The 14,523-nt window shown below is 41.3% G+C and overlaps 2 protein-coding genes across 4 annotated transcripts in view; both read left to right on the forward strand.

The window, feature by feature from the left end:
• BDH2 (3-hydroxybutyrate dehydrogenase 2) overlaps positions 1 to 1,820 on the forward strand; it is a gene marked incomplete at both ends in the record, with an annotated part of 30,510 nt that extends 28,690 nt beyond the window's left edge. Inside the window, one exon of the mRNA XM_080697325.1 lies at positions 1,767 to 1,820. Within this exon, the coding sequence (XP_080553451.1) occupies positions 1,767 to 1,820 (54 nt within the window). The remainder of the gene's footprint in view (positions 1 to 1,766) is intronic.
• A 12,553-nt stretch (positions 1,821 to 14,373) lies between these two features.
• The window catches only part of SLC9B2 (solute carrier family 9 member B2), a gene marked incomplete at both ends in the record, with an annotated part of 45,644 nt that continues 45,494 nt past the window's right edge, over positions 14,374 to 14,523 (forward strand). For all 3 annotated transcript variants that reach the window (XM_080697837.1, XM_080697839.1, XM_080697838.1), the window contains one exon: positions 14,374 to 14,463. In XM_080697837.1, the coding sequence (XP_080553963.1) occupies positions 14,374 to 14,463 (90 nt within the window). The remainder of the gene's footprint in view (positions 14,464 to 14,523) is intronic.

The raw sequence follows: 14,523 nt of genomic DNA on the forward strand, positions 1-14,523 counted from the left end.
ATTTTGAAACAGGGTCTTACTAAGTTGCAGAGGGCTAAAGTAGCTGAGGCTGGCCACGAACCGCGATCCTCCAGTCTTAAGTCTCCCAAATGCTGGGATTACAAGTGTGCGCCACCACGCCCAGCTTGAGAATTCTTAATTCTCGCTTCTACTTTGTATTCATTTAGTAAACCATTTTCTTCCATATTGTCTATTTTATATTCTTCTCTTTTTTTATTTTGAAGGGGGGGTGCTAAGGTTGAGTCCAGAGGCATTCTACCTTGGAGCTACACCCCCCAGCCCTATTTTATTTTTATTTTGAAATAAAGTCTCGCTAAGTTGCTGAGGTTGGCCTCGAACCTGCTATCCTCCTGTCTCAGCCTCCTAAGTACTGGGATTGCAGAAGCATGCTACCATGCCTGACTTATTATATATGAAATAAAAAATTATGCTACAGGTGGAGCATAAGAACATCTTTTGTTTTATGTCCTTGAATGTTATATAAACAAGGAGTAGCGATGTCTGGAAAGAGAGAAGGGACATGGGAGTGAGGCTGCCTGTCACTTACTGCTGGCGCCTCTTTACAGTGATCTGGTGCCCAGCAGATGGTAGATGAACATGACCAACACGGGGGCCGAAACGTTTTAGTGACAGAGCAGTTACCACTTCTCAGAACTCTGAGCAATAGTTGCTGATAGCTGGGGACACTACTAGTCCAAATATGAGAAGAGCGAGCACATTAGCCCAGGTGATTTTTCCCATATCTTTGGAAGTGCTGGTGATGAGTTAAATGACCCTTAGGTTGCCAAATATTTGCGAAAATTCTGGCTTGAATGTGCAGCAAAGGGACCTTTGGCTCGTTAAAGGGTCTGGGCATAGTTCATGTGCATATGAGAGAGAGAGATTGAGATTGTTTTCTGAAGGAACTTGGGGATGGTGGGAGCATTACCTTTGTAACTAATAAGCCCCCAGTTCTTCTAACTTATATTATTTCATATATTGAACTTTTACAATTTTTTTTCAGTACTGGGTATAGAACGCAGAGGCACTGTACCTCGGAGCTACACCCCAGCCCTATTTTTATTCTTTATTTTGAAACAGGATCTCACTGAATTGCAAAGGGCCTAAGTAGCTGAGGTTGTCCGCAAACCACAATCCTCCTGTCTCAGCCTCCCAAATGCTGGGATTACAAGCACGTGTCACCACGCCCGACGAACTTTTACAATTTCTATATTCATAGGACGAGTCTTTCCTTCTGCCATATTCATTTTTAAAGCTTTAGATCAATTTAAAGCTAAGAACACAAATGTGAGACTTTACTATTCGATTTAAATTAAAATATTTTTAAACTTCTACTACCAGGATTACTACATGTGCTGGTCCCCAGCAGAGGCCATTAGCACCAGGTGTCAAGAACACTCAGTTTTAAATCATCCAAATTTTAATTTGGATTTTCCTAAATTCAATTTTTAAGTGAAGTTTCCTCTTAGAGTCAATTGTTGAGTTATCCCCATCATAGAAACACGTTTGTTTTTTTTTTTTTTGTTACTGGGGTTATCTCTGAGATATGCCCCCAGCCTTTTTATTTTTTATTTTGAAACAGGGTCTCACTGAGTTGCTGAGGATTTCAATAAGTTGCTGAGGCTGGCCTTGAACCTGTGATCCTCCTATCAGCCTCCCAAAATACTGGAATTACAGGCATCCACACTTGGCTTGGAAAAAAAGTTTAAAACACAGTCTGTGGTCATCTCGGTTATCTGTTGTGTCCCTTGTGCTTCTCCCTGCAGTCTGCCTACGTAACAGGCAACCCTGTCATCATAGACGGGGGCTGGAGCCTGTGACCGCTGGACCTCCTGGCTGGGAAGGCAGGCCCTTCGTATCCGCAGTCAACCTGTTGTGAAGAAAACTCACCAGTCAGCTGTCTCCTAGGATCGATCATATTGATGAAAACAACCCTCCTTTAATGATTGTTTCCAAGAGTCTAGTTCTTTAAATATATTAATCTCTTTCTAATCTTTTCTGAAATCACTGGAAATCAAAATAAAAATATTGGACTCACTAGAAGAGAGTAAAATTTTTAAATAAACTTCGACTTGTAAGCATCTCAGTTCAGGCTGCTATAACTAATTACCACAGACTGTGTGGATTAAACAACATTTACTTCCCCCAGTCTGGAGGCTGAAAAATGCAACGTCGAGGGCCAGCAGATCCGATAGCTCACAGGGCGTTGTGTCCAGGTGTGCAGTTCCCCTGGAACTACAGAGAGCAACGTCTTGAGCTCTTCCTGTCGTTTTGTGAGGACACGCATCTCAATCATGACGGCATCCTTCCTCACAACCCACTACATTCCAAGACACCCCCTAACCATCACATTGGGGAGGGGGAGGGTTTCAAAGTCAGGAATCTTGGAAGGATACAAATATTTAGTCCATAGCAGCATATAAATAAAAATATCACTGTGAAGAAAAAAGGAAAGATTTTCTAAAGGAAAACGATATTAACTTCTATTTTCCACATCTTGTAAAAGTGATGTCGGGTCCCTCCCCTTCCCCACGTGATCTCATGGTGGGGACAGGAGGCAGAACCCTGGAAGTAGAGATATCGCGAGAATCCAGATGCCTCGAGACTCCAAACATCGCAAGACTACAGATTTCGTGAGAGAATCAGCATGCCTATAGGTACTCAGCTGGCCGATCAGGAGTATGCGCAACTCTCCAGATATATGGCTATTTGGTCCCTTCCCCCATGGCCGGCTGACTCCCTGGAGGGTGCTGGGTTGGAGGGTGCTGGGTTGGGTCCGAATAAAGCAGCGGACTCTGATAACCTAGTTGGTGTTTTTACCTCCCTCTTAAACTCCCTACTCTATTTTTATTCATTCAAAAAGGAGTTGCAATTCAGAACCATACTTTTGATTTGTTATGAAAAAAGAAAAATAGCCAAGTGTTTATATTTAATGAATATTATCACTTAGTAAGTGCTATTTTTTTAGTTTAGACAATCTTTATGAAAATGGGCAACTACATTTAAGATGTTCCTAAGGAATATATAGTTAATTCATTGCCAATGAATATATATATATATATATATATATATATATATATATATTGTTTGAGAGTTTGTGGTTTTTTTGTCTATTTACTTATTTATTTATATTGCAGTACTGGGGATTGAACCTAGGGGTGTTCTGCCACTGAGCTACATCTCCATAACTTTATTTATTTATTTATATTTGAGACAGAATCTCACTAAGTTGCCCAAACTGGCCTCAAATTTGCAATCCTCCTGTCTCACCCTCTGGAGTCACAGGGATTACAGGCATGCACCAAAAGACTTAGCTTGTTTTTTATTTTTTGGCTAAGTGCAGATTTTTTTCACTAAATTCCAGGATAGCAAACAAGAGAATATAAAATTTGGAAATAGTCATTAGATAAATAGATATAAATAAGTCATCTCATGTTAGGAAACAAATAAAATTTTTAAAAACAAGTTTTCTAAGAAAAAATTAGTAAATTTATGGATGATAATTCTATAACACTCTTAAAAGTTTTTCCATTTTTCTTTAATTTTAGGGTTTTATGATTGCTATTTTTTTGTTGCAACAAAAGACCAAATGGAATGATGCACATACACCTACTCAATAAACCAGTGCTTGACTCTTAGCTCTCTTTCTTAGAACCTTAATTAAGGAGAAAAACTTTTATTTTTTATTTTTACGTGGATCATATTGAAAATGGCATATATTCAGACAGTGCTTGGTGCCCTTCCCCCCACTTCCCCTTCTCCTCCCTCCCAACAATGAGTGTCCAGGTTGGCCATGCACGGAGGAAAACTTTTAAATGAACAATATAAAGATAACATCTTTTGTATGAGGAAGAATATCATGTGGCAGATGAAAATTCCCAGCAAAGGACAGTCTGAGCACCCTTGCAGATAAGGCCTGAGGGTTGTAAGACTCGCCACCGGGTTCTGCATCAGGTCCTTCACACGTGGACAGGGAGGGTTTGTCTTGTGACTCGTTCCGGTCATCAAATTTACCTTGGATCCTAGTTTTCCGGTTTATGAAATTAGGGAGTTGGGCTAACTGACTTGGGTTTCTTTTGGTGTATCAAATTACTGTGGCTTCCAATATAACAAATTAATGGAATGCTAAAGCTTACAAGGAAAGGATGAAATAATTTATGCTGTGAGAGGTTTACACTCATATGCATAGCTATAAATGAACAGATTCAAATAAACAATGAATTCTACAAAATGGATTCCAGTCTTAAAGGATGCTCAGGGTTAGTTCTCTCACAGCTAACATTAAAAACAGCAAAAACGTTCACTCCAGCCCCCCAGATTCAACGTGTACCAAAGTCTTGCTAAGTCAGGAGATGTATCATATGACACAAAGGAAAGAAAATACACTTTTTTTTTCAGAACTGGGGGTTGAACGGGGGGAGGGGGGGCTGGGGGTTCTACCTCTTAGCTACACCCTCTGCCCTATTTTTAAATCCTTCATTTTGAAACAGGAACAGGGTCTCACTAAGTAGTGGAAGGCCTCATGATGTAGCTGCAGCTGGCTGCAAACTGCGATCCTCCTGTTTCAGCCTCCCAAGTACCAGGATTAGAAACGTGCAGTACCATGGCAGCTGGAAATAGACATTTTAATCCTGTGATAAAAGGAGGTTTGCAGAGATCATATTTTTTTCAAGCTTTTGAAAAGGAAGGGTTCAGTTTAGGGAAACGATCATTTTAGATGTTCTGAGGAGTATTGGGTGGAACCTACGTTGATCACAGGGAGGAGCTGGGGGCTGTTTTATGTCTGGTGGAGAAATTTACTTGAGAATAGATCTTCTTGCCTGAAATCAAGGTTACAATTTGCACTGGCATAACGGATCGAAAAACAGATAAGTGGTGCTTGCACACACACACACACACACACACACACACACACACACACACACACACCCTACTTGGAGGAGGAAATAATGAAGGAAAACACAAAAATGGAAGTGGAATTCATTGAACACAAATCAAACTTACTGGATGGAAGGGCTAAAAGCTAATACAGAGATTCAGGCATCTGCTCGGCGCCAACAGCTGCTATGAGAACTTTATCCCATTTAATTTATCGTCTGAAAAAAAAAAAAAAAGAATCCTGTCATACCACCGCACAGAAGAAGCCCTTAGTCAACAGTGCAGCTACATGGTGGCGGAATAGGAGCAGGAAGCTGGCTTGGCAGCCGAGCACACGCCCTGCGGGCCGGCAGAGGCGGCGGGGGCGGGCCGCCCTCCCCCGAGAGAGGACCCGGGACCCAGGCCCAGGACCGCCGGAGCCCGCGGGCGTCCTCGGCGCCTCCCCGCGCAGCTGGCCACGGCGGCGGCTCCGGGTGCGGGGCGGCTCGGCGCCCCGCGGCTCGGCCTGATGCTGGCTCCAAAGCGTCTCCGCAAAGGGATGCCACCTGCGCCACACTGTCAGGTGAGTCGCCCGGGGAACACCGCAGGGTAAACAAGCCCGGCTCCCGCCTCGTAAACCTCGCCGCACTTGCGGGGGCCACGGACCCGACAGAGAGGGAGGGAGGACCCAGCCTTCTCTGGCTGCAGGGTGTTGGGTGTTTGTGGAAATGGTTTTCCTCTTTGTTCTTGTCTTCAAATCGACATGAAGGTGTTGCTTTTTGTGGACTAAGCTCCCCTGAGGTGCTAAGAATCAGCAGATCCTATTGACTGGAAAGTACAAGGCCTGTTCAAAGCACAATGAGGTCCTGGGAACTTTTTATTTTCCAGGCATCAGCTTATCACACCCTAGTTAAGACTCGTGAATGATTCGTTACACATAAAGATTCAAGGCAGGAAGCCACACTTTCCGTTAACCTACTGGCAAAAAGAAAAAAAAAAAAATCCACACCAACGACAGATAAACAGAGCAGACCCTTAGTCAGGCCAACTCTGTTCATTGAAATACTGAAGCCCATTTTTTCTGCCCTTTCTCTAATAACTTGCTTGGCAGTTATTTCTACACAATGCTCCCATGGAATTCTGGCTCACCGCTTTTCTCAAAGTCGGGAATGAAACATCAGTAACTACCTGAATATCTTCCCTCTGCCAAGCAGCCATAGAGACAAGAGATAGACATATGAATTAAATACCGTTTCTACTCTATGGGAGTTCAGAATCTAATGGTTAGAATACACCTGAACAAGTAATTAGGAAGCTATGATTCAAGCTGTACTGTTAGCAAAGTGACTCAATCACATAGTTATTTTCCAGCATATGAATGTCTGTGGGATAATAGCCCTGTGAACTACATTTTCATCATTTGTCAGGACTTCCACAGGAGGCATCAGAGAATAAGTGGAATAGAACTATGGGTGTGGGGAGGCCTTAGAGCAGCTGAAACACCCAGACTCAGCTTTGTGGTGTTGAATCACCAGCCATGTGGCTGTCAAGAGGCACCTGAGAAGCTGGAAGGACATGATGGCACACGCCTGTACTCCCAGTACTTAGGAGGCAGAGACAGTGGATCGCGGTTCTAGGCCAGCATGCAGTAACTCAGCAAGACCCTGTTTCAAACTAAATAATTAAAAATAGTGGAGGGTATAACTTGGAGGTAGAGTAGTGACCTTGGCTTCAATCCCCAGTACCACAAAAGAATAAGTTAACAAACATTTAAAAAGAGGCAGGTGAGGGAGGTGGTGAACATATTCTTTGTTCCTCCGGATAGTTTCCAGATCCCAGCCTCTCTGGTCACAGCTCCAGTAGTGTTCTTGGACTCCATAGGCCCAATGGAGGTTCTTGATTGTGGCAAAAATAGTGTGCTCCCTAATGGTTCCATTACCACTGTTAGAGAAGTCATTCTTGGGAGCTAGCCTATATTGTGCACTTCTAGCCCTTTGACAAACTCATGAACATGTAATTCCCTGCATAAAATCTCTTTCTGCTGAAAATACTCGCAGTGGCTTCTGTTTTCTGCGTTGACTGATGAGTAGGCTCACTTGCTCTCTGGCATCTAAGAATCACCTAAGCCTACTCTCCTCAGTTTCTTTAAATGGCAACTGAAACTATGGAATTAGATCCAGGCGCCTGCAGTGATTTGAATGTTCAGTTGAGCTAGACCCTCTCCAATTGTTACAGACTCCCAGCTTACTTATTTCCTGCCTGACTCCCAAAGACATAGATCTCCCAAGTCTCTTGTTCTACAAGCATAATGTAAAACATTTCTTCAAAATATTTGCACCGGGCGTGGTGGCACATGCTTGTAATTCCCGTGGAGACAGGAGGATCGCGCTGGTTCGAAGCCAGCCACGCGCACTGGCTTAGGAGACCCTGTTTCCAAATAAAAATATAAAAACAAGTCTGGGAGTGTAGCCCGGAGAGTCAAGTGGTTTTTTTATTTTTTTGTTTTTTGTTTTTTTATAATTTGTTGCTATTTCTTCGTCAGTAAATAAACTCCAGAAATAGATTTTTCTTCTAGGCCAAAGAGATTTACCTCTTTTCCAAAGGAAGCTTAAAACATAGTACATGAGAAAGTGGAGTTCCCTGTACATGAACTTGTGAAATGAGAGAGTGTTCTCTTATAATCATGTGTTAAGGAAACTTATAATCATGTGTTAAGGAAACCACAGTTGTGGTGGATCCTAGAGTATGCTTTTCTTTTTTTTTTTTTTTTGGTGGTACTGGGGTTCCTGGAAGCCCTTCTACCTCCGGGCTACCTCTGGGAGTCCAGACCTATTTTTACATTTTTATTTGGAAACAGGGTCTCCTAAGCCAAGCCCCGCAGCTGGCTTCGAACCTGCAACCTGCGTGATCCTCCCAAGCACGGGGATTACAAGCGTGCGCCACCACGCCTGGCTAGAGTATGCTTTTTGTTGTTGTTGTTTTTGGTTTTTGGTTTTGGCTTTGGGGGTTGGACCCATTCTACCTCTGAGCTACACCCTGAGCAGTTTTTACTTTCTATTTTGAAACAGCATTGCTGAGGGCCTTGATAAAATGCTGAGGCTGGCTTCAAACTTATGATCCTCCTCAGCCTTCCAAGTACTGGGATTACAGTCAGTCCCACCACACTCAGCTCTAGAAGGTTTTTAGTAACTTTAAAAAGTTAATGTCTTGTTGACATAATAAAAGCCCTTTGTCGTGTGTGTGTGTGTGTGTGTGTGTGTGTGTGTGTGTGTTACAGGGAATGGAACCTTTCTACCTCCAAGCTACACTCACAGACCTATTTTATATTTTTATTTGGAAACAGGGTTTCTTAAGCCAGCAAGGCTTCCAACCTGCGGGATCCTCCTGTCTCCACCTCCCAAGAGCAGGGATTACAAGCATGGACCACCATGCCCGGCAGCCCTTTGTCTTTTTTTTTTTTTTTTTTTTTTTTGCAGCCCTTTGTCTTTTAAAGATCAGTTCTCTTGTTTTTCTGTTTCCTGTGAATTTTGAATTTACCAGTATCCCTTATTTGCCCTCTTCAGTGTCTCATATGCATGACTTCCTTCTCAAGGAAAATAAAGGAATAGGGATGCATCTGTATTAAGACTCTATGCAGTACTTGTTTTAGGATTTGGGGTACAAAGATGTTGGTCAGCACGCTACACAGGAAGAAACTTGTCCCAACTGGTTAAGTAACTTGCCCGAGACAACCTGATTTACACTTTGCATCTTCCTCTGACTGCTCATGTTGTGCACATGGTCTCCTTAACACAAATGCGTAGGACGATCTAGTAAATACACTTGCGCATAGAATTCGCTCTATGACCTTCCTTTCATACTTCATCCTTTGCTCACATGGTTTCTCTGCCTGGAATGGTCTTCTTTAGTTTCTTCACAAGACTTAGTCCTCTCTGAAGGCTGCTTCTGGCATCTCCTGACCCCTGTCCCCCAGCTTAAAAGAGCAATACATTCTCCCTTCTGTTCAACTCTCTACCTGCACTTCTAACATCATAATTAAATTACCATAAGGCAAAACTAGCTATTATAATAGATAAACCCCCAAATCTCAGTAACTAAACACTATAAAAGCTTATTTCTATTTCACATAAAGTCCATTCTGGTGTTCAGCTGGTGGCCTTCTGCTCAGTGATTCAGGAAGCTAAACTACTTTTATATTATGTCTTTGCCATCCCCTAGGACCTCGGTATCTTAGTTTTCAGGCAATGGACAGGTAGAAAGTGTATGTGGAGGATTTCATGAGAGTCCTCTTATGGATGAGTCCTAGAAATAGCACATTGTTTATGCCCACATCCCATTAGCCACACCTCAGTCACATGCCATGCTGAACTGCAAAGGAGACTGGGAAATGTTGATCGTGCCCAAGAGGCAGAGAAAACCAGTGTGGGAACACATACCCAACTCTGTCCCTCCTTAAAAAAAAGAGACTGCATCTTGCCGGGCGTGGTAATTTCTTATAATTTCTGCATTTGGGAGGCTGAGACAGGAGGATCACTGTTTGCAGACAGATTTAGCTATTTAGCAAGGCCCTTAGCAATTCAGTGAGACCCTGTTTCAAAAATTAAAAAAAAGACTAAGAAAAAAATAGGGCAGGGGGTGTAGCTCGGAGGTACGATTCCCCTGGGTTCCAACCCCAGAACTACGAGAGAGAGAGAGAGAGAGAGAGAGAGAGAGAGAGAGAGAGAGAGAGAGAGAGAGAAAGAGAAAGACTGTATCTTATTTATTTTCGTGTCTCTCTTTGCTTTAAACACTGTAGAAACCCAGTAAAAGTTTAGTAAACTTTACTAATTGTTAAGGGATGGGGTCGCTAGCTCATATGCCTAAAATGGCCCTTCATTATAATTGCTTAAGATTTATCTCTGATTCTCCTAATAGAATCATAGATTCCCACAGTTGGAGATACCACAGGAGGGGGGCAGTGGAATGCTTCCAGGGGCCATAGGGGCCTCAGGTCCAGTTGGGGAGAATTGAATAAAAATAAGGGGTATGGAAGTGCCCAGAGGGAAGCTGGGTAATTCTTTTTTGAAAAGGGGGTGGTAAGACAATAAGTTTGGGAATCTATGGTAGATTGCAAACTACCATAGATAGGCAAAAGGCTTCACTCCTAAGTCACCAGCACGAAGGCTAGAGCACAGCAAGAGCCCAGTAGATGTTTATTAAATGAGAAGTCAACCAAATCATGAGGTTAAATAATCAAATCACACTGGGTGTTTTTCATTGGTAATTTGGCTTCATTGGTTGATTCATCTAATATTTTCAGATAAGGTCATTCTCATTCAGGGAAGCATCCTTTGTCATTTTAGTAATTGTCAAGGAAAGTGTTCAGTTCTCTTCTGGGGCCTGATCAGAATTCTTCACTGTTGGGTAGGACTTCTTTGGGGAAATATACATTAAGTCAGAATTGATAAACAAAGTCCAGAAACTGGAATGTTTGTTCTATAAAGAAATATTATATGAGAGCCAAGCACAGTGGCACATACCTGTAATCCTAGTACTTGGAACTGAGACAGGAGGATGGCAGGTCTGAGGTCATCAAATGATAACTTAGACCCTGTTTCAAAGTTTTTAAAATTTTTAAAAAGAGCCATGGAGGCCAAGTGTGATGACACACACTTGCAATCCCAGGATTCAGGAGGTGGAAACCAGAGAATCGCAGTTCATGGACAGCCTCAGCTACTTACTGAGGACCCTTGCAACTCAGTGAGATCCTGCTTCAAAAATAAAGAATAAAATATTAGGGCTAGGAGTGTTGCTTAGAGGTAGAATGCCCCTGGGTCCCAGTACCGCAAATAAATAAATAAATAAATAAATAAATAAATAAATAAATAAGCAAGCCGAGGGTGTAGTTTATAAGTAAGATGCCCCTGGATTCAATCCCTAGTGCAAGCAGTGAAGGAGGGATGTAGGGAGGGGGCTTGTAAGCTGTATGAGCTGAGAACCTGTGCTTCCAACATATAAATGGGTGAACACCGAAGGTGGGAGATTGTTATTCGTATAATTATGAAATATTTAATGAACAACTATGATGTTCTCTATTAAATGCAAGATTATAGCAAAGACTACTCCAGCAATGCCTTAGGCCATTCCTGTTGCGATAACAAGATACCACAAATGGTATAATTCATAAATAAGTAATGAAAATATACTTCTCACAGTTCTGTGGACTGGAAGTTTCAAGGTTATGATACCTGATGATTTGGTCTGATAAGGGCTGGTGCTCTGTTTGCAAGTTGCATCCTCCTGTGGAGGAAGGAACAAACCTTGGGTCCTCACATGGCAGGAGGGGAAGAGCAAAAGACATTAGACTGCTCCTGTCAAACTCTTTTATAAGAGCACTAACCCCTTTCCTGAGAGTGGAATGCACATGACAGAATCACTTCCCAAAAGGTCCAATCTCTTCATCTTTTCCTTCGGAGGTTAAGTTCCAACATAGAAATTTTGAAGGGACACATACATTCAAACAACAGCAAGCATATGTGTGTAAATTCTTAGTAAGATTACCCCATCAAATGTCTGGCCTATCAGTATCACAGACAACAAATTCCAAGAAAGACCACTCTTTATAGCATTAAGCATATTTTACATGATTGAGAATCTGTGGACATTTGCAAATTGTTAATTCCTTTATTTCTTCTAGAGTATTATGGAAGCAATTTTAAAGATTTATTTGGAAATAAACAGAAAAAGAGAAAACTGATTTGACAAATACCTCTCTGTTTGAGAAAGTATATTCATAAAAGTGTTTTTTTCAAAGTCTACTTCACTTGCCAGGTAGGCAAGAGGCAAATTGGCAAGAGTCCTATAGCTCTGCCTTTATCTGTTCCATTTGTGGGATTTAAGGATAAACTCTCATTTGATGAAGAATTTTTGTCTTTAAAATAAAGTATTAAAAACAGCTGTGGAACATTATATGCAGTTCTCCACCTCCTATGAAAATCACAAAAACAAAAAGAGATCTCAAGTTGTGGTGGAAGGAATTTAAGTTATCCAAAATCAAATCACCAGAAAGTACCTATGAAAAATATTGTCGAAGAAAACTGTATCATTGCTTTTTTCTAAAGCTTTAAGAATTAAAGATTCTGTTTTAAAATGCACTTAAAATGCACAAGAAAATCGTATTGTAAAAATCCTAGCAATATCTGTATAGAGAAAAGAAAAATAAAAAGTCCAAACACTCCAATTCCATTCCCCTTCACAAAGGTGAACTGCCGGTAGACTTGTTTCTCTCTGTTTACTTAGCTACATGTACCTACTTTTGACATTTTTTTATTCTTGATGTAAATGCAATTTTCTCTAAGTGTGAAGGAAAGACTATTCCTTTCAAGTTGGCAGCTCTATAATTTTGGTGGCATATGTCTCTAATTCTGGAAATAAAGTTCGAGTTAGGTTGAGATAGTATCAACCTAATCAGTTGATCAGTATGCAGATCAGTTTTATAGGAAACTCTGATTATTAGGTATGCTAAAGAGAGGCACGAGTGTCCAACAGCCTTTGCATATATTTTTAGAAAATATTTGACCAGGCCGGGAGTGGTGGTGCACGCTTGTAATCCCCACGCTTGAAGTAAAAGTAGTTTAAACAATTAGCTCAAAGTTTGGCAATGTAAGACTGGTATTGTAACTCTAAGATATCATCAAGAAGTCAGTTCTTCCTGTTTTTTTCATCTACTATCCTGTGTATAAATTTTTCATTCTCATGGTTAAAAGATTCCTGGTACTAGCTGGTCATGGTGGCACACACTTGTAATCCCAGTACTTGAGAAGCTGATAAAAAAATTTCAGGTTTGTGACCATCCTCAGCTATTCAGTGAGGCCCTCCACAAATTAATGAGAAGCTATTTCAAAAGAATAAAAAATAAGGGTGGGGGTATATCTCAGAGGTAGAATGCCCATGTTTAATCCCAATACCACAAAAAAAAATTAAAAAAAAAGCCAGGTGCTTCTCTAGAAAGGTATCTCTAGGGACTCCCACCTATAACTTATGCATGTATGTGGAGGGAGGGGAGTACATGGCTACCTCTGGCTACAAAAGTGGCTAGATTGGATCTTCACCTCTCTATAGCATAGGAAACCAATAGGAAAGGGGTGAAAGTGGGTGTTTATTAAGCCAATTTTGCAGGTTTTTTAGCTTCTTGGTATAAATTTTGGTTTTGGTATACTATAAGCCTATGGAGAACAAAGAAATGTGTTTTAGTAAGCCACAAATTCCTTACAATGACTAGAGAGCATTAACCAGAGTGCCCAAGATCTGTGGCTACGCCAATTGATGGATTAGTTAGTTAGTTAGTTAGTTAGTTAGTTTGTGGTTCTGGAAATGGAACCCGGGCATTCTACCTCTGAGCTACATCCCCAGCCCCATTTTATTTTGTATTTTGAAACAGAGTCTCTCTAACTTGCAGAGGGCCTTGCTAAGTTGCTGAGGCTGGCTGCAAATCTGTGATCCTCCTGTCTCAACCCCCCAAGTACTGGGATTACAAGTGTCCAGATTGTGCCCAGCTGCTGTTGTATTTTTAACTTTTATTTACAAATAAGAGCCAGGCAGCAATTAGTGGCTCTGGGCTCTCTGAAAATAATAAAATCTAGAGAGTTCCTTTGATGGCTCATTCCCCATTTTAATTTTGGAAAGTTTCCTGGAGGTTTCCTGCTTCATCAAGTTGGCCCATTAAACAGAACACTTCAATAGTGTGGTTGCTCATAATGTTTTGAAGTACAACAAAAAATAGGGTGGGAGAGAAATAAAAATATGATTGGTCAACAGGGGCTTTTCTTTCTTTCTTTCTTTCTTTCTTTCTTTCTTTCTTTCTTTCTTTCTTTTTTTTTTTTTTTGCGGGTCTGGGGATGGAAACCAGGGACATTCAATCTCCGAGCTACAGCCCTGCCCTATTTGTTTATTCTTTATTTTGAAACAGGGTCTCGCTAAATTGCAGAGGACCTCACTAAGTAGCTGAGGCTGTCCGGGAACCACGATCCTCCGGTCTCTGCCTCCCAAATGCTAGGATTATAAGCGTGCGCCATCATGCCTGCAAAAGGGGCTTTTTAAAGAGTGGTTAGTGGTATATATAAACAAAGCTAATGTACTGAAATCAAAGAAAGGTTAAAAATTAAAAGTTAAGAATAGTCTAACAATAAGCCAGGCATGGTGGCGCATGCTTATAATCCCAGCATTTGGGAGGCAGAGACCGGAGGATCGCGGTTCACAGACAGCCTCAGCTTCTTAGGCCCTGTTTTAAAATAAAGAATAAAAAATAGGGCAGGGAGTATAGCTCAGAGGTCAATGCCCCTGGTTATATCCCCAGACCCCCCCCCCACACACAAAATAGTCTAACATAATATTTTAACCATTCAGAGTTCTACGTGAAGAATAAGAAAAATTTACTCGCCTCCAAGGATTTTCAAATCACTGCTCTTTTATTTATATGATTTCTTCTTCAAAACAGATCTTGTTCCTCTTGTATTGTCTTCTTCATAAATAAAAACCATGGGGGATGAAGATAAAACAATTGAACATCAAGATTCAGAACCATCCACAGTGGTGAAGCACACAGCCTCTGTATGTCAAGAAATACAGGTAAAATTGCTGAGGAATGTAGAAAATCCCAGGTGTTTCAAAAAAGAAAGGACTATGTAT

Source organism: Muscardinus avellanarius, assembly GCF_963383645.1.
Source record: "Muscardinus avellanarius genome assembly, chromosome: 6".
NCBI classification, from domain to species: Eukaryota; Metazoa; Chordata; class Mammalia; order Rodentia; family Gliridae; genus Muscardinus; species Muscardinus avellanarius.